Below are 23,486 nucleotides of genomic sequence, written 5' to 3' on the forward strand. Positions count from 1 at the left end.
GCTGGACAGCTGCCCTCTCCATACTAACATCCCTGGCTTGGATGTAGGATGATGACACTTTTCCTGGACCCTTCTAGTAATTCAACCCAGGATCTGGACTCAGATGCAGACTTGGCTCTGTGTGTGTGTGTGTGTGTGTGTGTGTGTGTGTGTGTGTGAGAGAGAGAGAGAGAGAGAGAGAGAGAGAGAGAGAGAGAGAGAGAGAGAGAGAGAGAGAGAGAGAGAGAGAGAGAGAGAGAGAGAGAGAGAGAGAAGTGTTAGTTTGCAGGGGGAGGGGAAAGAAAGGGTTGCCTAGCCTTCAACGATTTTTGTCCCCTCACGTCATCTACCTATTGAGTTTCAGCCTCACTGGAAAGGCCTTCCTCATCCCAGGAAGTAACTCTTTCTTCTCTGGGGGCTGGGATGGGTTCCCCTTTACTGCCTTTGACCCCTTTCTGGAGAGCACTAACAGTGATCCTTCATTAGAGCCCCATCTCCTTGGGGTTGGGTCTCTTTGCCTTGAACCAGAGCCTTGGTCCAGTAAGATGATCCCAGCACAGCTGGTCTCCCCCACTTAAAATGACTTGGAGAGTAAAAGAACTTGGGCGAAGGAATTCAGTTTCACTAAAAATAGCTGCAATATAGACCCTGTGACTTACCACTTTTCAGATCAGTCTGACATGAACAGCGTCCAGTCCAGTGACCCCTATAATTGCCACCGACAGTCTTATTTTCTTGCCTGGATCACTGGGAAACAGGAGGGCTTTTTACAATTGGGTCTCTCTCTCTCTTTCTCTCTTGGATTTGACTCAGATGCTGATTGCAAACTCCAGAAAGGCATGATGAGGACATGATCAAGGACCTTCCTTCCCCTGGGACCCAATGACCACGGGAGCTAATAGCCCCAAGTTTCTTTAAGATTGTGGCCCATGGTGTGTTCTTGTGTTTCATGTACTGGGCCAGTGCATCTCCTTTTCTAAGGTAGGTAAACAAACTGTTTGGAAACTGTAAGGGACTGGTGAGCCTGTTGAAATTTTCCCTGATGAAAACTAGGTGGCCTGGTGCAGGGTTTGGTGTATCTCTAAAGAAAGCATCCCTTGGGGGAAAAATCACCCCCCAAACTTTCATTAAAGCTTGTTCGAGATTTCTAGGTCTCTTCCTAAATCAGTGATACTAAGCATTTGGAATATGGTGGTAGCTAATTGCCTTATCCTCATCCCCCTACCCCAAAATGAATAGCATCAATGGAAAGACCCCCTGAAGAAGCAGTAGAAATGTAATTCTTATCCCTTTCTCAAGTGCTTCCCCCATCGCATTAGCTGCTTTCTTCTCCGGGTCCTACTCTCTTGCCCTGGCCTCCAGCCTGTGGCTTCAGTTGTCTTTTGTTTACATGTTGGCTAGACCACTGGGGAGGCTAATATAGAGATAGCTGGGATGGGGAGGGATCGGCGAGACTCAGTCCCAAGGATCTAGAGGGATTCACATGCTAGAGTAAATAGATATTCCTTGGGGTTAGTATCTTATAGAAACTCTGTTGTTGAGACCTGTCTGGTTTCCAGCCAGTTACATAAGCACTGCGAGTGGGGTGAGGTATTAGAAGGGAGAAGGGTGCAGTGGGGTCCCTAATGGGAAAGTAAAAGTAGATATGTTCCTAAGGGTGATGAATAGGTGTTCCAAGCTGTCATGGGTCAGTGGTGTGAGCAAACACAGCGTAGGCTTATTGACCCAATCAAACAGTCAATAAACATTTATTAAGTACCTAGTATATTCTAGACACTGTGTCACAAATACAGTGAACAAAACAATTCCTACCCATATAAGCAAATAGTCTAATGGAGGTAAATAGCAGGAACATAAAGGAGCATGTACAAGCACTTGGGTTGGCCAAACACATGGTGTTTCATGAATATGGTTATATACTTTAGGAGTCGGGTCACTTGGCGTAGCAGCTAGAGAGCCAGCCTCTTAGTCCAGAATATGTCAAGTCCTGCCTCTTCCAGGGACTGGTTTTGCCATTCCCTTAAGCTCCCTATGTACCAGTTCCTCAAAAACTTGACGTTACAAAAGACTTGCAATTTCCATACTGGATTGATGGAGTTGCATCAATACTTTAGCAAGCATTATTTTAACTTGGATAAAAAACCCCTAGGGCTATAGAATTATGGGACCTTGAAAGGTACCTTAAAGGTTATCTAATACAGCTCTCTCATTTTACTGGTGAGGATACTGAGACCCAACAAGACTAAGAGGCTTACCCAAAGTAGCAGACTCAAGCCCAAACCAATTTTAATATTAGAAAAATTGGAGAAGCAGAGATTTGAATTATTCTCTTTTGGTGACTGTGCATTTATTAGAACCATGTTGAATGGGCTGACACATGGATTTCTCCACTTAGGCTTTTTTGCACCCTCTTTTTCATCTTCCAGGTCAGTGAATACCCAGCTAACATTGGCCTCAATCTCTATAATGGTCAAGTCCCCTGTAGGGCATTAATGGTCTCCAACATCCTTGAACTTCCACTAACACCTTAAAATGTAGCTATGTTTGTTATTCAGACAGTAGACATGCAGCTACCATTTTGAATCTCCACCATTTAAAAATTTCCACTACAATTACTGTGATTAGATAGCATCTTGAAGGCAAGCTAATGTTCAAACTGTATATACATTCTTTTCTTTAAATTATAGGTACATTAATAAATCATTCCAATTACAAATGGATTCTCCTCTTGATAAAAAGATTAGGGATGAGGAGGAAGAGGGTGTATCATTAAATGTTAACTCTTCTAGTACTTTGAAAATTATTCTATTTACAAACGCTTAAGGTACATCTAACTTTTATAGAATATTCTGGTTGTTGAGGGAAAAAAGCCCACTTCTATCAACCCATACATTTTGCATTTGTGCACTAAAAGACTGGGAGTAGGGAAACTTGATTTCCAAGTGCTGAGAGAGAATTCTTCCATGATTGTTCAAGTACAGCTTCTGTCATCACTTCTCAACTGAAACATATCTCAAGTTTATCTGTCATCTATCGCTTAGTGGTAAAATATGATGGTCTTTTCTCAATTCTCCCCTTGTTTGACTTCTCTACATCTTTTGACCCAGCTGAGAACCCACTCCTTGTGGCTATGATTTTCACGATCCAGCATCTTCCTAATTCCCCTTTTTTCTGTTCCTTTTCCATCTCCTTTATTGGGTTGTCATTCATGACAGCTTCTTATCTGTAGGTGTCTCCCAGGGTTATGTCCTAGGCACTCTCTTCTTCTCATTCTATAACCTCTTTTGTCATCTCATCAACTCTCATGGGTTCAATTATCACCTCCATGTGGATATCTTTTTGATCTGTACAGAACTGCCTGTTGGATATCTTCACCTGGATGTCAGTATCTTATTAGGACTTCATTGTGGTCAAAATAGTACTTCTCTTCCTCCTTAATCCCATTCCTTTTCCAAATAGTCCTATTTCTGTTCTCAACCTAAGTCATCCTTGACTCTTCTCTCCCACATCCAATCAGTTTAAAGTCTTGTTGATAATAACAATTTTAAAGTATTAATTAAGACATTTTCTACCCTGGGCAAGTCACTTGACCCCCATTGCCTAGCCCTTACCATTCTTCTGCCTTGGAACCAATACACAGCATTGATTCCAAGATGGAAGGTAAGGGTTTTTAAAAAATATTAACTGATATCAAATAACACCTACTATGTGCCAGGCATTGTGTTAAACATTTTACAAATATCACATTTGATCCTCATAACAGGTTTTGGAAGGCAGGAGCTATTATCATTTCTGTTTTATAGATGAGTAAACTGAGGAAGACAGAAGTTAGGCTATTTAGTCAGGAGCACACAGCTAAGAAGTATCTGAGATTGGATTGAAACTCAGACATTCCTGACTCCAGACCCAGCTTTCTATGCATTGTGCTACCTTATAACATCTCTCACATCTGTCTTCTTTTCTCCACTAGCTCATATCAACCGTAGTTCATATCCTCTTGCCTAGGTGGTAGAGCAGAATGCTAGGCTTGGTGTCAGGAAGGCCTGAAGTCAAACCCTGACTCACATACTGAGTAGTGAACAAGTCATGTATGTAAACTCTTATAGCCTCATCTGTAAAATGCAGGGTTGGATTCAGTGGGGTCTAAGGTCCTTTTTGGCTGTAAATGTGTGATTTGTGTAAATCTGACCATTCCAATAATCTTTTTAAAAAAACTGTTAACCTTCTATCTTAGCATCAAAATGGTGCATTGATTCCAAGGCAGAAGAGTGGTAAGGGCTAGGCAATGAGGGTGAAGTGACTTGCCCAGAGTCACACAGCTGGGAAGTGTCTGAGGCCATATTTGAACCCAGGACCTTCTACCTCTCAGCCTGGCTTTCCATCCACTAAGCCACCCAGCTGCCCCCTTCAAAAGCCTCCTAAGTGGTCTCCTTGTTTCTAGCCTCTCCCCTCTCTAGTATGCATTCTCTACAGAGATACCAAAATAAAATTCCTAAATTAAAGTCTGGCCATGTCATTCTCCTAATTAAGAACTTTCAATGGTTTCTTCTTTCCTATAGTAAAACTTTCCTGATATCCCCCAGTTGTTGGTGCTTTCTTCCTCCTCTCCATTCAGCACAGTTATACTTACCCATGCATATGTTACATTCCTCTAGTAAGTTCCTAGAGGGCAGGGAATTTTACTCGATTTCATCTTTGCAGCACACAGTACGTTGCATATAATGGGTGCTGGATTGGGTTGTTTTTTTTCAGAATAACTATTGGATTTAAGAAGATTATTCTCGTCAAGTTGCTTGAAAGAAGAGTTCCGGTTGAGCGTCAGTTTAGTACTATGCTATGCCTCAGTGGAATAACAACCCCAAAACTCAACAGATTGGTATTTTCCCCCATCTCTGATCATCCCCTACTCTACTGCTGGAGACTCCCTTTCATGCTCAGGGAATGAGTGAGTGGCCTCCTTCCTACTGCTCAGCTGCTCACTAGTCCCCACCCCCTACCTTCCAGCTTTGCCTAGTCAGCTGTTACTGCCTTTCCTACAGTAGCAAATGGTTCAAATCAGAAACAAATATGGTCTTATCAGTTGAAGTGCTATTACAGAAGACAGATTATCATCTGCTTGGCCACTACACCCAAAGGATCAGGGAACCTTGCCATCTGCCCTACAGCTGAAACCTTCTTTGTGTGTTGCCGCTCTCATTATAGCAAGAGCTCCTTGAGAAATTGTCATGTTTCTCTCTTTAGAGGCCCAGTACTTCCTTCACAAATGCTGGACCCTTCATTCAGTCATCATGTGGTAGAGAAGAGGTGGGCTGTTCCTGACTAGTCCAAGGGAGTAGGGGGCAAAAAATGGAAGAGAAGTCAGTGTTCAGGAACAAACAATAGACTTTTGGCTAGATGTCGAGGTGCCTTGAGTCCATACTATGTGAACATTCTATTGAAGGAATATGGAATGTTAAGCTTAGAGAAGAGTAGATCCAGAGAAGACACAAGTGTTTGAAGAACTGAAATATACAGTAGAGATGATACTGATTTTGCCTTTACCCAGAGAAAAGAACCAGGAACAGTAGGCAGAAGTTTCAAAAGGTTCATTTTAAGTTTGTGATCAGGAGAAAGTTCCTCCCATGTAAAGCTGCCCCAGCAGGGTGGGCTTCCAGTTGTCCTTCCCTGGATGTCCTCAGGCCAAGGCTGGATGATCTGTTTGATGCTAGAGATTCTTGATCAGAAGTCTTGGGTTAGCTAGAATGATAACTGCTGCAGTCCCTCCCAAATCTGCCAGTTAATATTGACCATTCCCAGAGCATGCCTGTATATGTTCCAGGATCAATAACCAGTGCCTCATCACTGATACTGTAATAAGACATGGTAGCAGATGTTCCATTTAAAGACCAAAGCTTGGAATGAGTTGAACTGAGCTGGAATCCCAGCTCTGGCCCTTACTACTCCTGTGACTTGGGACAAATCACTTTATCTCATTGGGCCTCTGTTTCTTCCTCTGTAAATTGAGGGGTTCCATTAGAGAGCCTCTGCTATCCTTTCCAACTGTAGATTCATTATCTTTCGGAGTTCCGCCATCTTTAAAAAGAGTAATGGCAACCTCAGGAGTATCTTCTTTTTCTTTTTTTAGATTTTTGGAAATTTTTATTTAATTAGTTAATTTAGAATATTTCTCCATGGTTGCATGATTCATGTTCTTTCCCTCATCTCCCCTAACCCCTCTCATAGCCAACACACAATTCCACTGGGTTTTACATGTGTCAAGGCCTATTTCCATATTATTAATATTTGCACTAGAGTGATCATTTAGAGTCTACATCCCCAATCCTATCCTCATCAAACAATGTGATCAAGTATGTGGATAGCATCTTTCTCATGAGTCCCTCAGAATTGTCCTGGATCATTGCATGGCTGCTAGTAGAAAAGTCCATCACACTCTATTGTGCCACAGTGTATCAGTCTCTGTATATAATGTTCTCCTGGTTCTGCTTCAGGAGCATCTTTTTAGGGTACTAGACTTCCCCATGCAACTGGTTTTCAGTCTCAGTTCATAGACTGGCTTATAATGGCTGTGAACGTCAGGAGACAGGGTGCCATCTTTGGGCCTTAGCTTCCTCATCTTTAAAATGAGGCAATTGGATATGATGCTCCTTCTCCTTCCTCTAACAATCAGTTCATGAAACAATAAGTATTTATAAAGCACTTGCTATGTTCTAGGCATCAGGCTATGTGTTGGCCATACAAAAATAAGGTAAAAAGTTTGTCCCACTCCTCATAGTAGGGAACACTGCGTAGTAGAGTAGGGTAAATGATGGATTTGGAATTAAAGGTCTAAACTTGAAATCTTGGGTCAGTTACTATTTGTGGGACACGTGACTGGTCACTTGACTTCTATGAATCTCAATTTAAAATTAGGTTGTTGAATTAGAAGTTCCCTAAGATCCTTTTTCAGCACTAGAGCTATGATATTCTCTATAACAGAAAAATTGAGGAGCATTTGCCCTCTAGAATAGAGATCCTACAAGAAAATCTGTGGACTTGCCTGACCCTTGGGTATTTCCTTTCTGACCCCATTACCCCCAACCAAATCTGGCTCATCATCCACCTGATAATCATTAATTGCTGGGCAAACTGGCACCTATATACCTGGGGTTGACTACCTGTCTCTGATGAATTGATTGTGAGGTTGATTCATGTCTACAGTAAAAAACGATGACCCTATATCTCCACTGCCTCTCCTAACAACTAGCTCTGCCATCCACACTTTCAACTGACAGTTCCTCAAATGGAGCAGATTCTATTCCTTCCCTCCATAGAGGGACTTAGGAAAAGAGCAATAACAGCAAAATCTTCTTTTTTAACATCCTCTCTTCCTCTCTCCCATCCTGCTTGTAATCCCCCCTTGTTTCCTATCACATGTAAGCTGCTAAGAGGCAAAAAATGGTGGAAGGGAGGAGACTATCAATGAAATCAGTGAGAGATTAAGAAAATAAATGGAGAAAGGGGAGAGATAGAGACTGAGAGACAGAAAAATAGATGTAGATGAGAGATACAGAGAGAAGAGAGATATAAACTCAGAAGGACAGACAGACAGACAGAGGGAAGACAGGGAGACAGAGAGAGGGAAAGAGAGAGACTGAGAATGAGAATCTAGTTGGAGAAAGAGAGACAAAACTTCAGATGATAGCTTTAGACCAGGGTGAATGACCTGATGTCCCTGGTTGCAAATTCTAGTGGTATATGACACCATATAAATACATAGGATATTTCAAAGGTACTCAATGAGTCTTCAGATGATGAGAGATATGAAAAACCAAAGGTCAAAAACCAAAGGGTGAATAACAAACAAGGCAAGAACAAAAAGAATGCAATTTGAATGAGAAAGGAATGGAAAAAACCTAGTTAGCAGACAACAACAGCCAAGTAAGGGACAAGTGGAGAATATGAACTACCTGGTTTAGTCTTTTATGGTTTATCAATAGTCTTCCTCACCATAATCCCCCAGTTAGGTAGGTATGGCAAGTAGTAGCACTCTCACTTTACAGAGAAGAGGAAGCTCAAGTCCAAAGGGATGGGGAGACTTGCTCTAGTAACATGGCTAGGATCAGGGACGGCACTAGAACCCAGGTTTCCTTTCTCCAACTTGACACTCCAAGTGCCATTCCAGCAATGAGACTGAGGACAGCTAAAACTGAAGGGAAGGAGTCAGGTGTGTTCAAAGCTCACCATTAAAATCAGAAGATTATGGATTGAGAAATGGAAGGGACCTTCAAGGAGTGTGGATATCCACCAATGGTCCAAGAGTGGAGTAACCATATATTGCTGTTCCACATGGACCCCCCTCAGCACAGCAAAGCACAAAAGAGCCTCAAGGTTTTTCTGTGACTACTAAGAAAAGGTTATCTTTCTAGATTGGCTTCAGTGGCTGGATTTCTAAAACTGAGCAACTGAGTTTTCATAGGATATTTCAAAGGTATTCAATGAGTCTTCAGATGATGAGAGCTATGAAAAACCAAAGGTCAAGCTTTGGCCTTAAAGGAGAAATGAGGAAACACTCGCTCTGTTAGCTGTTGATACTTGGTTTTTTTCCTTGAAAAGGTGGAGAACTATGAGTATGGAGTATTATATGCAATAGTAGGCATGGCTGTTATGCTGGTTGGTTTTGCTTAATTTTTCTTTGTTTTAGAAGGAGGCTTGCTGGGTAGATGGACATATCTGGACAAGACTGTGATGATGAAGCAAAAGAAATCAATATAATCTAGAGTTTTCAAAAGAGGAGGAACAGGGGTCATCATTTTGATTGTCCACTCTTCTTTGACTGAGGAATTTTGTCTAGTTTTTTTTAATCTTTTGCCCAGAGTGTTGTGCTGCCCAGTGATGTTTGCTGTTGAGACAAGATAAGTTATTGAGAATTTGTAAAGTTTGCCTTTGTGGATAAAAGGAAGTCTTCTGCTCAACTTCTTGATGAGAGACAGATCACTTAAGAGAGACATTCTTCTACATGTAAATGACCCATATGCTTAAGTTACAAGGGATGCAGATTGCTGTACTTCAGTTTCTTGGAGCCTCGAAAGCTTTCTGACACTCCTCTGCCTGCTTGCAGATGAAATATGGAAATAACAGGGTTTCATTAACTTCTCAGAGCATACCCATTCTGGTCTGCATTTGATACCAAGGGCCTTTTGACAGAAGATCAGCAATCTACCCTTGAAAGCAACATGGAATTTTACTCTGGATGAAGAGAAGAAGATAATGGAAAGGAAGAAAGAAGAGTTTGAATTGCACATAGTGGAGCCTATGCTAGTCATATGGCTTCATAAGCCAAGTTTCAGATTGTTAAGAGGAGGTGAGTTTCAGATGAAAATCATCGTCAAGTCCAAGATCAGAGCATGAGCGCCTTCCTTCATTATAAGGATATCCTTGTATCAAAAACAGAGCATGACATTGGCTGTCTTCCACAGAACTCCAGGTGGTGTTGGGAAAAGATTTTCTTGAAACAAAACCATATTTAATCCCATGTATCTCTTGTTATCTCTGAATCTGTAAGCTAGGTAGCAGAGTGTAATTAGAGTGAAGAAGATCCAAGTTCAAATCTTGCATTATTTGCTTTGTGACCTTGGGCAATCTTCCTAATCTTTATAGGTCTCTCTATTTGTAAACTGGTTAGGCTGGAGAGCCTTTGAGATCCCCTGATGCTCTAAATCTCTGTTGTCCCATGAAGTTCCCAATTCTCTGCCCTCCAAATCCTAACTTCTTGCATGCTGGATTTTGAGAGCCCTTCATCTAAGACCCCTGCTTCCTAGAGTCCCCGTGATCTTTTAGAGCCTTATAATCAAACCCAGGTTCCAGATCTTGTACTCGTAGAGCTCGTGTGCCCTCTCTGAGCCTTAGTTTCCTCTGGGTCTCTGTCCAGCTCCACATCTGTGATCCTTTGATTCTAGAGACATTTGGTGATAAAAGAAGAGGCAAGGCCCATGAAAGGAGAAATGAAGAATTTCTTTCGTCTATCAGATCAATGATTCTTCACAGCAAAGCTCAGCTCCCTTTCTTCTACATTGTGACGATCTCACAGAATTGTTTTCAATACCATAGTAGCCTGATAGTCTTCTATCTCATATGCGGTTCACATAGCCATACAATTGTAATGTCCAGAGCCTGCTATGGACACAGTAATGAAGCCAAAAATCTCAACTACGTGCATCTAGAGAGTCAAGTGACCAGCCACTGTGTGGTGGAGGTAGATCACAGCAGCCAATCCTAAGGCAGTGCTTGCCCCTATTCCATGAATCCCATCTCTAGTCTTCACACAGTAGCAATAGGGGAAAGAGTCATCTTTCACCTGGAATATTATTTCCCAAAACAAAGCAGCTTGAAGCTCTCTTGACTAGAGATTGTTCTTTCCCAGACCAGCTCCAGGAAATGGGTCTCAGGCTCTAATAGAACTGAGGATGATTTAGGGAATTGCACATCATCTTCCGAATTTATCTGTGATCATTCAAAAAGCTCCCTTAGCAGTTTCCAATTGACTTAGTAGCTCTCCATCAGATATAGGTCAACAAAAACCAAGATCTCTTTCCTTCTCTGGTCCTCACTTTCCTCCTCTATGCAATGAAGGGGACTGGACCAGGCCCTAGTCACTAGGAGCTCCCTCCTAGCCTCAAGAGTCTGTGGCTCTATAAGAATCTCCACAGAACCAGAATATTTCTTAGAAGTTAGTGGAAGAGCTAGGAATTCACTGTGCTGAATCATAGAGAGCTTTCTGGTTGATGGAGAAAGAAATGAAAAACCATAAGGCCATACATGTATACATAGTTCTCCTGGGTCACTTCATGTGTGTTCGGACACAAGGCAAGTTTATCTCAACCAGATTTTAGACTTGGGGTCAGGGGGATTGGAGAAAGAGGAAAGGAAAGACTAATATTACCAAACATCTAAATTTATGACCCTCTAGTGGAAAAGGGGACAGCGGGGACCTTTAACGTCCTTTCCAGCTCTAAGTCTCAGATCCCTTCCTTTCCTCCCTTCTCTTCCCACCCCACTCCAATCCCCAAGTCAAACACTGATGATTTAAGTCTGCCTTGTCTCAACATACACAAAGTAACCTGTGTGGTGCCTGGATAGCCATTCTCCTTTTCTCTGGTACAAGGAAAAACAATCTTATTCTTGAAGTCAAGTTCCCTTTCATAGAATTACAGAATTTGAGAGTTGGAAGGGCCCTTGAGTCCACCACTTGACAAGTGGTCATTCAACCCTTGTTTGAAGCCCTTCAAGAAAGAATAACCCACCACTTTGAAAGCAGCCAAGCCAGCCACTTTGGAACAGTTCCAGAAGGAAGGATTTCCTGACACCAAGCCTAAATGAGGCTCTTTGTTTCTTCCATACTCTGTTCCTTGGGCTTTCCTCGGGGACCAAAAAGAAGGGTAATCCCTCTTCTTCCACATGACAGCTCTTCAAATACTTCAGAACAGCTAGTGTTTTATTTGCCTTAATATATATCTTTAGATACTGTACTCTGAAAGTCCACCTCCCACCAGTTTCCACCCTCTTGATTTCTCTGCTTGCCTTGTTTCCTAAGATCCAGGCTTCTCCAGACACCAACCTGATGGTCCAGACTGGCCACAATTTGCCTAAGGTGGTCTAGTTTCTCTGGAAACTCCATCTCACAAGGAAAGAGAAGTCTTTCAGTCATATCCTCAACAGTGTAAGTAGCCTATGGTCAGAGCGATCAATGATCATGCCAGCAGTCTGCCTTTGAATTGACTCTGGAGAAAGCCTACATATATGTACATGTATGAAGTGCAAATTGCATGTATGGCCTGTGTAGATTCCGAGGGTGCTAAGAAGGCTTAGAGAATTGAGATTTACTGGGTTAACTCATACTGTGTTTCCATTTTGATTTTTCGTGAAAAAAGAAAAGAAATCTCTTCAATTTAACAATATCTGGAACAGATCTCCTATGTGCCATGTAGGGTGCTGGGCTCTGGGATTGCAGAGAAAAAAGGAGCTGTCTTCTCTTGTCTCCTTCCCATCCTGCAAGGAGTTTGCATTTTACTTGGGGAGGGGGAATGAAAAAGCCTTGAGAAAATCTTGTTATTCTTTTCCTGTTAATAATAGCTCCCACTGATATACAGCTTTAAGATGTGCAAATCAATTACCATATATTATTTCACTTAATTCCTATGGCAACCCTGTGAGATGTGTACTATTGTTATTTCCATTTTAGGGATGAGGATTATTGAGGTGAGCTTGGGAAGGTCGAACAACTTCCCTAGGCTCACTGGGCTGGGAAGTTCTTCTTTTTCTTCTTTTCTTTTCTTTTAATTTTCTTTTATTTAATCCTTCCCTTCCATCTTAGAATCAATACTTTGTATTGGTTCCAAGGCAGAAGAGCAGTAAGGGCTAGGCAATGGGTGTTAAGGGACTTGCCCAGGGTCACACAGCTAGGAAGTGTCTGAGGCCAGATTGGAACCCAGGACCTCCCATTTCTAGGCCTGAACCACTCAGCTGCCCCTGAATTTCTTCTTCTGAAGCTGATATGAAGCTAGGTCTTCTTGATTCCTCACTCTAGTGCTCTATCTACTAGGCAAGCTGTTCTTTACCAAGGTTAAGTAAGGCCCCAGAAAGATTTCAGAGGATCCTGAATTCTGCCTTTATTTTGACTAACTTGATTTCCTTTTGCAATCCTTCGCTTTTAATTTTCTGAAATTAAATTTCTTTTGAGAAGGACCCCATAGGTGGTCCACTGACTGCCATAGGGGGCCAGGACACAAGAAGAAGTCCAGATCTAGGCCATGGCTCCTCATCTTAGCTGTCCAGCAGTTAGAAGGAGCTTGCTAACAGAAGAGAGAACGTTAGACTTGGTCAAAAAGCTTCGGGGACTCTTTCTACCCTTCCCACTCATCTATAAATTCCAGTTTTCTTCCCTTTTAGATTCTGCTTTCCACACCCCCACCCTTCCATCCTGTCCATTTAAAGAAACAGGCTTTGTCATGGCCTTCCTTCCCAGAGCAATGCTCTTAATTAATGGGGAAACAATGACATTTTGTCATCAAGCAAGTTTCATGATAGAATTTACAAGAAAAACCAACCCCCTCCCACCCCAGTTCCTCCCAGATCAAGGAAGGAGACTGCAAATTGAGTTTCCAGGGTTGCCCACCTTTCAACCCTGGCAGCAGAGCCAGCTGCCATCCCTGGGTCGTTGGCGCTGCAGCAGCAGGCTCTTTTAATTGAGTTACTGCCTGGGTTTTGGTAGGACTAATCCATCTATATGATGTCTGCGCCCAGTTTAATGCCATTAACTAAATCGAATTAAGGTGTGTGTTGGGAGGGGGGGTTGGCATGGGGGGACCCTTTAGCGATAGTACCTGTGTTCTGCTGGCAGCCTTGGTGCCTGAACTGCAGCTGTCTCCCAAGCCAGTGCCCAGGGAGTTCGAAATTGCCCTCCCGGAAGTCGGTGCCCTCACTTCTAGGCTTGCCACCCCAAAGCACCTCTGGGCAGTGTGCCATTGGATCCTCTTTACTCCCCTGCCATTCTTTCCCCGATTTCTCTTCCCCCTCCCAGACATCCCGGAAAGAGCTGCCGAGTCTCCTTCCTCTAGTTATACTTCTCCGTTGTGTCCCCCAGCCGCACCCCAAAGGAGGCACCCCTGTTGTCGCCATCCCAAGCACTTGACAACAAGTTGGAGCCGGCTCTGGGCGCCCTCCGAAACAGCAGCCCTGGGTACAGAGGAAGGCAGCTCTGGTGTGGGGCTGGAGGGCGTGGGAAAAGGCGTTGGGGGAGGTTGGGGGAAACAAGAGGGGCAGCCTTTGGTCGGGGTCCCCCGTCAGTGGGCTCTGCACCTCCAAGGCTAGCGAGGGCTTTGCAACTTAGGAGGCTTTGGCGGAGGGGGCTGGAAGCCTGTCTTTCTGCCTCTTGGTGCAAATCTGTTGCACACACAGAGACACAGATGCACACACACACACACACACATATACGCAGGGGCCAGAATATGTCGTTTAACCAACCCCCGAGGACCTCCGCAGCTGCAGGGCAGGGGGACAAGGGGAGCAGGCAGATGGGGAGGGTGCAGGTGGAGAGGGTCTTTGTCTAGGTGCCCGCCCCCTCTGGTGGTCAGCTCTAGAGCCTGCCCTGGAAGGGCGACCCGAAGGAGAAAGAAGAGGAGGGGGGCGGAGCCGAGCAGAGGGGGCAGAAAACCCGTGCGGGCGGGCAGCCCCCGCCCCTGAGCCCCTCCGCCCCTCTCCGCGGCCCCCAGGCAGGGGGCTGGCGCCCGGTTCTCTCCCAGCCCGGGCTAGGCTGACGTCGGCGCGCCCCTGCCGCGCTCTCGCTTTACTACAGCCAGCCGGCGGCTTTGTGTGGGTCCCGTCCCTCCCCCAACTCCCCCCACCCCCCTTTCTCCGTGCCCACACCTTCCCGTTTATATATAACGCGCCGCCGCTGTTGCTGCTGAGGCTTCGCAGCTGGCTGGGGAGCGAGTGAGCGAGAGAGGAGCCAGGGGGTGTGGGTGTAGAAGAGAGACCAGGTAAGGAAAGGCAGCAGCCCGTCGGGTATGCGCCCCCCCCCTCCCGAGCCCTTCATCCCCGGCTAACTAGTACTACAACTAGGGAAGACGAGGAGGGGGCTGCGAATAAAGCTCACCTCGCTCTCGCTCTCGCGCTTCCCCTTCCCCCAGGCTCTGCGGTGTAACAGGCTCACACGTTGCTCAGCCCATGTGCAAACAGTGCCTGTCCTCTCGGGCTGCTGGGGCTTGGAAAGCGCACATTTTCGCCTTTGTTGTAATTGGAGGTTAGCCTTGGTTAGGGTCTTTTCCCCTTTCGCACCCTCTCCTCGCTGCCCCTCCCCCCGCCTAGAGCCAGGTCCGACTGCTCCTAGCCAGACCCCACAGGCGCTGTCGGACCAGGCGTCCCTCTCCCCCCGCCCTTCCCCATCCCTGAGCCCCAGCTGCGGTGGGTGGCCCTTAGAAAAAGCCTGGAGTCCTGGCTGCGCTCTCTCCTAGTCTCTGTCTGGCTCTGGGGTGGGGAGGAGAGGAAAGAGAAGAGAAAGAGGTAGCACTAGAGGGCAGGGGACGGGAGATGGGGGGAAGTGGAGGGAGGGGAAGAGTCAGTGACACCGAGAGGACCCGCTTTTGTCTTTCTCACTTCTTGAGGATCCCTTCTGTGGGTGCCGGGGAGCTGCGGTGCCTCGCTGCCTCACTCACCCCGCCTCCCACTTTGCTTTCTCCCTTCCCGATTTCCTGTAGGCACCGGCAGAGGCTGTAGGGGCAAGCGGAGCCCAAGCCAGAGCCCTAGGGTCGGCTGTCGGGCACTGCCTGCCTTCTACCTTCCTGAAAGACCCCTCCGAATCCCGCCAGATCCGTGAGGGCTTTAGTTCCTCGGGGCAAGCTTGGTGAGCAAACTGGGATCTATGAGTGGCAAGGTGATGAAACCCAAGGAAGAGAAAGATGCTTCTAAGGGTAAGTCCGCTCCCCCGCTGCCCTTCTCTCCTTTCCCCGCCTCACCCCCTGTCCTGCCCTGCCTTATGCCCAGAGCTTCTCATCTTTTCCCTGGTGGGGCTGGGGTCCGGGGGCAGGTGGGAGCCGGGGGGTGGGGCCTGGACCACAGCTCAGCTCGAGGGTAGCCTCTAGTCCATTTCAGTATTTCTAAACTCCGGACCTGCACACTTTCCCCGGCTTTAAACGCTTCTACCGGCTCCGTGCTTCTCCGGACCTGCGCTGGCAGTGATTCGGGAATGGAGGACCGCCGCCACCGCGCTTTGGTGGCCTGGGCTTTGGAGCGCCTGTGCGTGTGTCTATGTGTGTGCTTGGGTGTGTGTGCGCGTTCGTGTGTGTGTTTGTTGGACAAGCGCGACCTGGGGGCCCCCGGCGCTCGACAATCTGCTCTGTCCTACCAGATCCTAACAAAGAAAGCGGCCCCAGCCAGCCAGCCAGGCACGCCTCCCCTCGCTTACGTCCGTCAGTCTGTCCTGGACCCTGGTGGTGCCCGCTACCTCGCTTCCAGCCCGCTGGGGCTCCGGAGGAGGTGCGAAGGTGACTGCTGCTTCCTCTCCCCAGGCCGCTGAGTGTACAAGTGAACCCATGGCCCTGGCAGTTGCGGGTGGGCAGCACTCTGCTCCCCACTCTTGCTCTTGGCCGCGCAGACTCCGAGCTCGGTTCAGAACAGTCACCCCAGGGAGAACAAAGGCTCTGCTCCCTTTAACCCCCCTGCGCCATGCCTGTGCCAGAGAGGGGGGGCTGCCCCCTCTTTAGCTCAGCAACTGGCAGCCTCAGCCTTAGGGACTCTGCTGGTTGCCCCCCCCCCCAACTGCTTGCTGCCTTAGGGCACTGGCTTCCAGGATGTGCAGGCTTAGGGAAGCAGAAGAGAATCTGTAGTTGGCCGACCCCTTCCCCTCTCCCCTCTCCTACTCCCTTCTCCCCCCTCCCCAGGAAGCAGTGGACCAGTTTCTTTGCTCCTAGTTATAAATTGGGTAACAATTTCCATGGAAACAGGGCGGGGAGGTGTAGAGAGGGGGTGTAGGGGAGATGTGGGGAGAAGCAAGCAGATTAGCTGAATCTAATCTATAACCCCCCAGCACCACCCATTAGCACATGGGCTGAGATGCCCTTGCAAGGATCTGGGCACACATTCACAACATAGCCTGTCCCTAGACGAAGTTGCAGTGATTTGGGGACTTGGCTCTTAGCTTTTTTGAGGGAGGAGATCTCTTTGCCCAGTCCCCTCTGGGACCACTCCTTCCCAGAACCTTGTGTGTGTCTGTCTTCTGTCTCTTTCAGTCTCAGTCTCTCTCTCTCTCTCTCTCTCTCTCTCTCTCTCTCTCTCTCTCTCTCTCTCTCTCTCTCTCTCTCTCTCTCTCTCTCTCTCTCTCTCTCTCTCTCTCTCTCTCTCTCTCTCTCTGTCTCTCTCTCTCATCTCCTTTCTCTGTCTTTTTAGTGTATCTCCTCTTTCTGTCTTTTGATGTCTCTTTCTCTCTCTCTTTCCTAGTGTGTCTCTGTCTCCCTCTCTTTGTCTCTGTCTCAATGTCTTTATCTCTCACACTCTTTCCTAGTATGTCTCTATCTCTACCTATCTCTGTTTCTCTCTTCTTCTCCAGCCACCACCCCCATCACAAGGGAAGAAGGAAGGCTTATGTAGCAGTTTTAACCTTCCCCAACCAAAAGTTGTCCAACAAACAATTCTCATCAATTGTAGGTAGATGGGATTGTTTCCCACTGGGGGGGAGGGGGCAGAGAGAACTGGACTGCTAGCTTTCCTGGATCTCAGCTCTTGTCCTTTACTTGCTAGATGGGAGCCGAAGCCTCTTGACTGAAGGTTTTAAGTGCAAGGTTTAATTGAAATAGTAAACTTGGGAAAGCAGGCAGCTAAGCAGGCTGTTGGTGTTGGGCAGAGTATTTGAAATATGTATTTCTGTGATAAGGTGAAATGACTTGAGAATCATTCAGAAGCCTTCTTTTCCACAAAGTGCCCAGATAGATAAACACATTTGAAAATTGTAGCACAAACCGGCCTTAATCCAGGTAATTCCACTCAGAGGCTGGCAGCCTTTCGAATTCATTCGTTTAACCAAGTTTCCTATATAAGTGTTTTACCTTCTTTCCACTTTGAAAAATAAAATAGGAAATCAAGTAAAATCCAGCACACACACACACACTCTCTCTCTCTCTCTCTCTCTCTCTCTCTCTCTCTCTCTCTCTTCTCTCTCTCTCTCTCTCTCTCTCTCTCTCTCTCTCTCTCTCTCTCTCTCTCTCTCTCTCTTCTCTCTCTCTCTCTCTCTCTCTCTCCCTCTCCCTCTCCCTCTCCCCCCCTCCCTCCCTCCCCCCATCTGTCTCTCTGTCTCTCCCTCTCTCTCCCTCTATGTTTGTCTCCATCCCTCTCTCTGTCCCCCTTTTCTCTCCCTCTCCTCCTCTCCCCCTCCTCTCCCTTCCTCTCTCCCTCTCTCTCCATGAAAATGATGATGGCTGCTCCAAAGCATCTCCTGCAGAGCTGTGTAGCACGGATGTCAAGAACACATGGACACATGGGTTTCTTTTAAATAAAGCATTTGACTAAATGCATGGTATATTTTCCTGTTACATCTCTCATTTTAGCACCGTCTTCTTTCATTTAAGAATTCTTTAATTATTAGAATTTCAAGTCTAATTACAAAGGAATAAAAAACCTGTAAAGAGTCGATTCTTTTGGTTTATTGGAAAGTTAATGAAGGATATTCATACGAGTCTCGGCCGTCTAGTAGTAATTGCTTCTTTAAAATAAAATGCTCAGAGACATGGCAATCGGAGTCTTCTACAGCTACCATGAAGTGCATTTTCTGTGAGGCATTTCATGATAGTGCTGGAAGATTTGATTCCTGATTTTTTTAATGAGAATCAAGAAACTTTTTGTAGTAATGTAACAGTATTCATTTCCAGGGAATTTCATTGTCAACATTATGGTTTTAGCTACACACCCACGTAGGTTTGGAAAATGATTTTCTGATGGATCTTGGAGTTTATCCATGGGGACCCGCCCTCTGCCTGTGCTGGGGAAAACAGGGTTGAATCAAATCGAAAAGAGCTGGCCAGTTGCTTAGTTATTAACAGTTCCTTTCACTGAAGTCAACAAGTTGTTTTGAAAGCCATCAGTGGTTTGATGGGAGTTCAGCCTCCCTCTCCTTCCTCCTGTCAATTGATATGTCGACCTGACAGCTTGGAAAGAAGTCCTCTAGGAAACGTTCTTTCTGAGCCTGTTTGGTCATAGGTGTATCTTGAACCTTGCCCTTTTCCCACCTCCCCCAGATGTTGCTCCCTTTTGGGTGCTGCTGTTGTAAATGGGAAAGGGGCAGAGGGATACCGTGGGGGGTGCAGAGCAGCTCCTGAATGGGCCAATCCACTTCAGCTTGGGAAAGAGGAAAGCTTATTTGTTTGGTTAAGCAGCTAGTCTGTGGTAAGCTTTGATTCTGCCTGCCCTACAAAAAGAAATTGGCAGTTTCCTGCAGAAGCACCTAGCTAGCATTCGATGTGGTTTGGTGCAAAAGGAGTGCCCGTGGAATTGGAGGCCTCAAGAATTTATTCGAGACGAGCTCTTTTCTTTGCGGGCTCTGAGCCCTTGACAGTTCTGAGTAGCAGAAAAGATTTCTCTCTATTCAAGGGAGTTTGGTGTGTGTTTGCAACAATCTCCAACGGTTGTGTATATTGTAAAGAGCCTTCTACTTCAGCCCTGCTGTCGGGGGGCGGGCAGGGGTGGGGGGAGCTGGTTCTTTCTGTTTGCCAGCCTTGTAGTCTGTGCCTGGGCCTCTTGCTGAGCTATGTAGGGAGATTCCAGGCATATTCCCAGAAGCTGACCACTTGCAGAGCAGCCCCTGTGACTATTGGCAATCCCTGTGTGCATTTAGTGGAAAGGAGGGTTCCTTCTTTGCTTTGAGAGGCTGCTGTTGCTCTCATGGTTATTCCAGCTCCTGAAATCCCACCAGGCTTTGTGGTATTTGTGGCTGGATATGGGGCACAGTTCATACTTGATATGAACTCTGAAAACCGTTTCAGTGGAGATCATTTTAGTCTCTCGGGAATCAGGAGCTAGCTGAGGTTTCCTCTCCCTCTTTCTCCCCCAGTGGCTTCAGCCGTAAAAACAAGTACACATGGCGGGGAAGGTGCTATTATAATCTGACCATGGGCAATCACAATATTGATCATCTCTCGCCTTCCATTTACCCCCTCCAAACAATGTTGAACATGTAAAAGAATAATCTACTGGTTGCTCAAATTATAGCATGCTTAGCCACCGTGCCGCCATGTGGACAGGATTTTGCTAGCAATCTTACCCCTTAGTGGTATTCCTTGTTGGGTAAAGCCACGGGCCCAGAATTCTTTTTTATTGTATTTTTGATTTTTGTCAGAGATTATAAATCAGATGGGTAAATATCATGGTCACATATCCCAGGTGTGTGGTCTCGGGCATTTACAAAAAGATGGGAAGGAAGTGAGGGCTCTCTACTGCTTCCTCCTTCTGCAGCCCTCCCAGTGTGGGCAGAGTTGCATTGGTATAGATCACAGACATCTGGCTTATCTCTGAGATGAGGGTGATCAGAACAGGATGTGTCCTGAACTGCCTATTGTTAGTATTCCTCATGGCGTGTGACCTCTTTGGGCTCGGACAATGGTGTTGTAGGGAAGGATGAGTAGAGAGGCTGGGCTTTGAGGGAGCTCTTCCCTAGATGTGGCTCTGTGGCTTCCCAAGCTTATTATTTAGGCCAGGTGCTGTGGGCCTGGGAGAGCAAGCACAGTAAGAGCCCAGGTGAAGAAGGGAGGTCAGAGAATGGAGATACCAAGTAGGACTTGGAAGCAGGAGCTCGGGCTGGAGACAGGAGAGGAGTTGAACCTCAAAAAGCAGAAACTTGAGGTGTGAGTTGGGAGGTATCAGGTTGGGTGGAGAATTTGAAGGGCAGGAAGGGAAGATCTTTGGCATCGTGCGTCGTGGTGTCGATGTGCTGTCTGTTTTCTGTTCAAGTCATCTACTCAGCTTTGAAATTCCGTTGAGTGGAGTACACACCAAGCCTGTGATGGCTCTGCTTCACATGAAGGCTTTCATGAGAATGCTTGTGCCATTTTGATTTCTCTTTTGGGGCTTTTGCTCGCCAATAAGAATTGAGAGCAGATTGCTCAGATTAAACAATTAAAGAGTATTGGAGATCCCAACAAATACAACCCTGGAAGCACAGTATAAATTGAAACATGGAGGGTCCTGCTGGTGATTGGTAGCTACCACAGGCATCTCCTTGCCTCTTGATTCTACAGTGCCCATCTTAGCCTGCCCTAACCAGGAGAGTCAGGTTGTGGCATCATTAGGTAAAGATTTTGAGGGCCGATCGTCTTAGATAAGGGACTTGGTCTCCAGTCTGCCTTCATCATCCTAAAATGAATGTTATCACTGCGTGTTAACCCCCAGGTCAGCAAACCTCTTAGCAAGTGGCTTACTTTATAGGTTTGGTTTGGTTTTCATCTGAAAATTTTCCACAGTTGTGAATGTTTTAAGGAACTTATCTGCAGCCTTTTAGTGAGGGAAGAGGGGCAGCTAAGTTCCTGAGTAAATGTAATGATGTCATAAAGATGCAACACAGCCTTCACTTAGAATAAACTATCAGAAATTATAGAATTGCAGGGGGATCTTGGTGGCTCAGTGGATTGAGAGCCAGTCCCAGAGATGGGAGATCCTGGGTTCAAGTGTGGCCTCAGAGACTTCTTAGTGGTGTGACCCTGGGCAAGTCACTTGACCCCCCCCATTGCCTAGCCCTTACCACTCTTCTGCCTTAGAACCAATACCCAGTATTGATTCTGAGATGGAAGGTGAGGGTTTAAAAAAGAAAAAAAAGAAATTATAGAATTATAAATCTCCAAGTTGGGAGGAACATCAGAGATACAGAAGTAGGCATTTTTTCTTCTCCAGCATCTACAACAAAGGTTCTTGGAGCTTCTGCGGGAGGACCCCCAGAAATGGGGAGCTCACTACTCCTCTTAGCAGCTTATTCATTATACATTTTGATAGCTCTTATTATTGTCATTCATTCACATTTTTTTATTTGTGTTCAACTTTTCATGACCTCATTTGGTTTTGTTTTGTTTTTTGGCAAAGATACTGGAGTGGTTGGCCATTTCTTCTCCAGTTCATTTTACAGATGAAGAAATTGAGGCAAACAGGGTAAAATGAGTTATCCATGGTCATACAACTAGTTAAGCATCTGAGGCCAATTTTAAACTCAAGAAAAGGAATCTTCCTGACTCTAGGCCTGATAATCTATCCACTGCACCACCTAACTGCCCCATAACTCGAATGATTAGGAAGGTTCCCCCACTTTATGTCATGGCTGAATCCTTTTCTCTCTCTCATTTTTACACATTGCTCCTAGCTCTATCCTCTAAGGTGAAGCAGAATTCATAGGATCACAAATTTCGAGTTCCAGGAGGGGGCTTCCAGTGACCATGTAGTCCAACCTCTAGATGAAAGAAATGTCTGCTATAATGTACCTACCAAGGGATTCTCCAGTCTCTGTTTGAAGACCTCCAGGAGAGAAGAAACTCTCCCTCCCTTCTGGAGGCAGTCCATTGTACCTTTCCATGGCTCTCGTTGTTAGGAAGTTGTTCCTGATGGGCCTGAATTTGCCTCTTTGCAATGCCTACCTTATTATTTGGTTCTCTCTGGGGCCAAACCAAAAAGTCTAATCCCTTCTTCACATGAAAACCTTTTAAGTATTTAGAAGAAAGTTCATGTTCCCTCTGAGTTTTTCCTTTTCTTTTTTTCTTGGTATGGAAAGTGAGAAATGTAATTTTAACCTCTTGACCGTAACAACATAATTCAGAGACAAATTGGAGCTCAATTTTCCTATCCCAGAGGGCCTTAAGTTCACAAATTTGCCTCCTAAATGGTTTTTTTCTCTTCCAGACTTACTGTTCCATACAGTTACTGCGGGGGATTTTCTCTTTACTTGTTTTCAAAGTCCTTCATCATCCTAGATTCCCCTCCTTGGACTCTTCAGTTTCAATCAGTGTTTGTCAAGTAGCTACAATGTGCTGGGCCCCAGGACACAGAATGAAACAAGTAGAACACCTATCTCTCTAAATATAAAGTGAACACAGGCAAATGTGTACAAAGTAACTGCGTTCAGGGTACATTGGGAGGGTATGAGGCCAAGTTAGGGAGGGAATGTTCCCTCAGCATGGAGGGTAGTCTCTGCAGAGGCCCAGAGATGGGGGCTTTGTGAGGGAGAAAACTAATTTGGCTGGATAAGAGTGCAGAAGAAGGAGGAGTACCAGTGAAGCCAGTTGGGGCCGGGATATATAGGGCTTTTCAAGCTGAAAAGAATAGTTTCTATTTTATTCTAGAGACAGCAGGAAGCTGCTGCAGTTAGTTGAATAGGGACATCACGGGGCACCTGGGTGGCTCAGTGGATTGAGAGCCAGACCTAGAGTGATAGGAGGTCCTAGATTCCAATCTGGCCTCAGATGCTTCCTAGCTGTGTGACCCTGGGTAGGTCATTTGACCCTCATTGCCCAGCCCTTACCACTCTTCTGCCTTGGAACCAGTACACAGTATTGACTCTATGATGGAAGGTAAGAGTTTTTTTTTTAAATAGGGACATCATATAAATCTTTGCTTATGGAAAATTACTTTAGCAATAGTGTGTATAGGATGAACTGGAGTAGTGGGGCACTTGAGGCAGGAAGACTATTGAGGTGATCGGAGAGAGGCTTTTTAAAAGAGAGCCTGAACTAGTGTTGTAGCTGCTTGGGTGGAGGGAAAAGATTGGATTCCAGAAATGTTGTGATGCTAGAAATGGCAAGGTTTGGCAAGTGATTGGCTATGTGGGATGAAGGAGTGAAGAGCCTGGGATAATACCCAGGTGATAAACTGTCGGACCATGAGGATGAGGAGGTTTTCAGCAGAGAAAAGAAGTTTGGAAAGAGGGGATGATTTCAGGGAAAAGAGAATAGGGTCAGTTTTAGATGTGTTGCATTCCAGATATTTCAAGGTTAGCCTGTCTGAAATAGCAGTCC

At 45.7% G+C, this 23,486-nt stretch overlaps 1 protein-coding gene across 5 annotated transcripts in view; it reads left to right on the plus strand.

Annotated features, from left to right (window-relative positions):
• The first annotated feature begins 656 nt into the window (after positions 1 to 656).
• Positions 657 to 23,486, plus strand: part of FGF13 (fibroblast growth factor 13) — a 510,824-nt gene continuing 487,994 nt past the window's right edge. The window contains exons 1-2 of one of the 5 annotated variants that reach the window (XM_007507358.3): positions 657 to 960; positions 15,210 to 15,422. In XM_007507358.3, coding sequence (XP_007507420.1) covers positions 15,374 to 15,422 — 49 coding nt within the window. In that variant the 5' untranslated portion in view covers positions 657 to 960; positions 15,210 to 15,373. Of the gene's footprint in view, positions 961 to 14,209; positions 14,493 to 14,871; positions 15,016 to 15,209; positions 15,423 to 18,080; positions 23,043 to 23,486 lie in introns of those variants that run through there. The other 4 variants (XM_007507363.3, XM_007507356.3, XM_007507357.2 and 1 more) reach the window with 4 other exon arrangements.

This window comes from Monodelphis domestica, chromosome X (assembly GCF_027887165.1).
Source record: "Monodelphis domestica isolate mMonDom1 chromosome X, mMonDom1.pri, whole genome shotgun sequence".
Lineage (NCBI taxonomy): Eukaryota > Metazoa > Chordata > Mammalia > Didelphimorphia > Didelphidae > Monodelphis > Monodelphis domestica.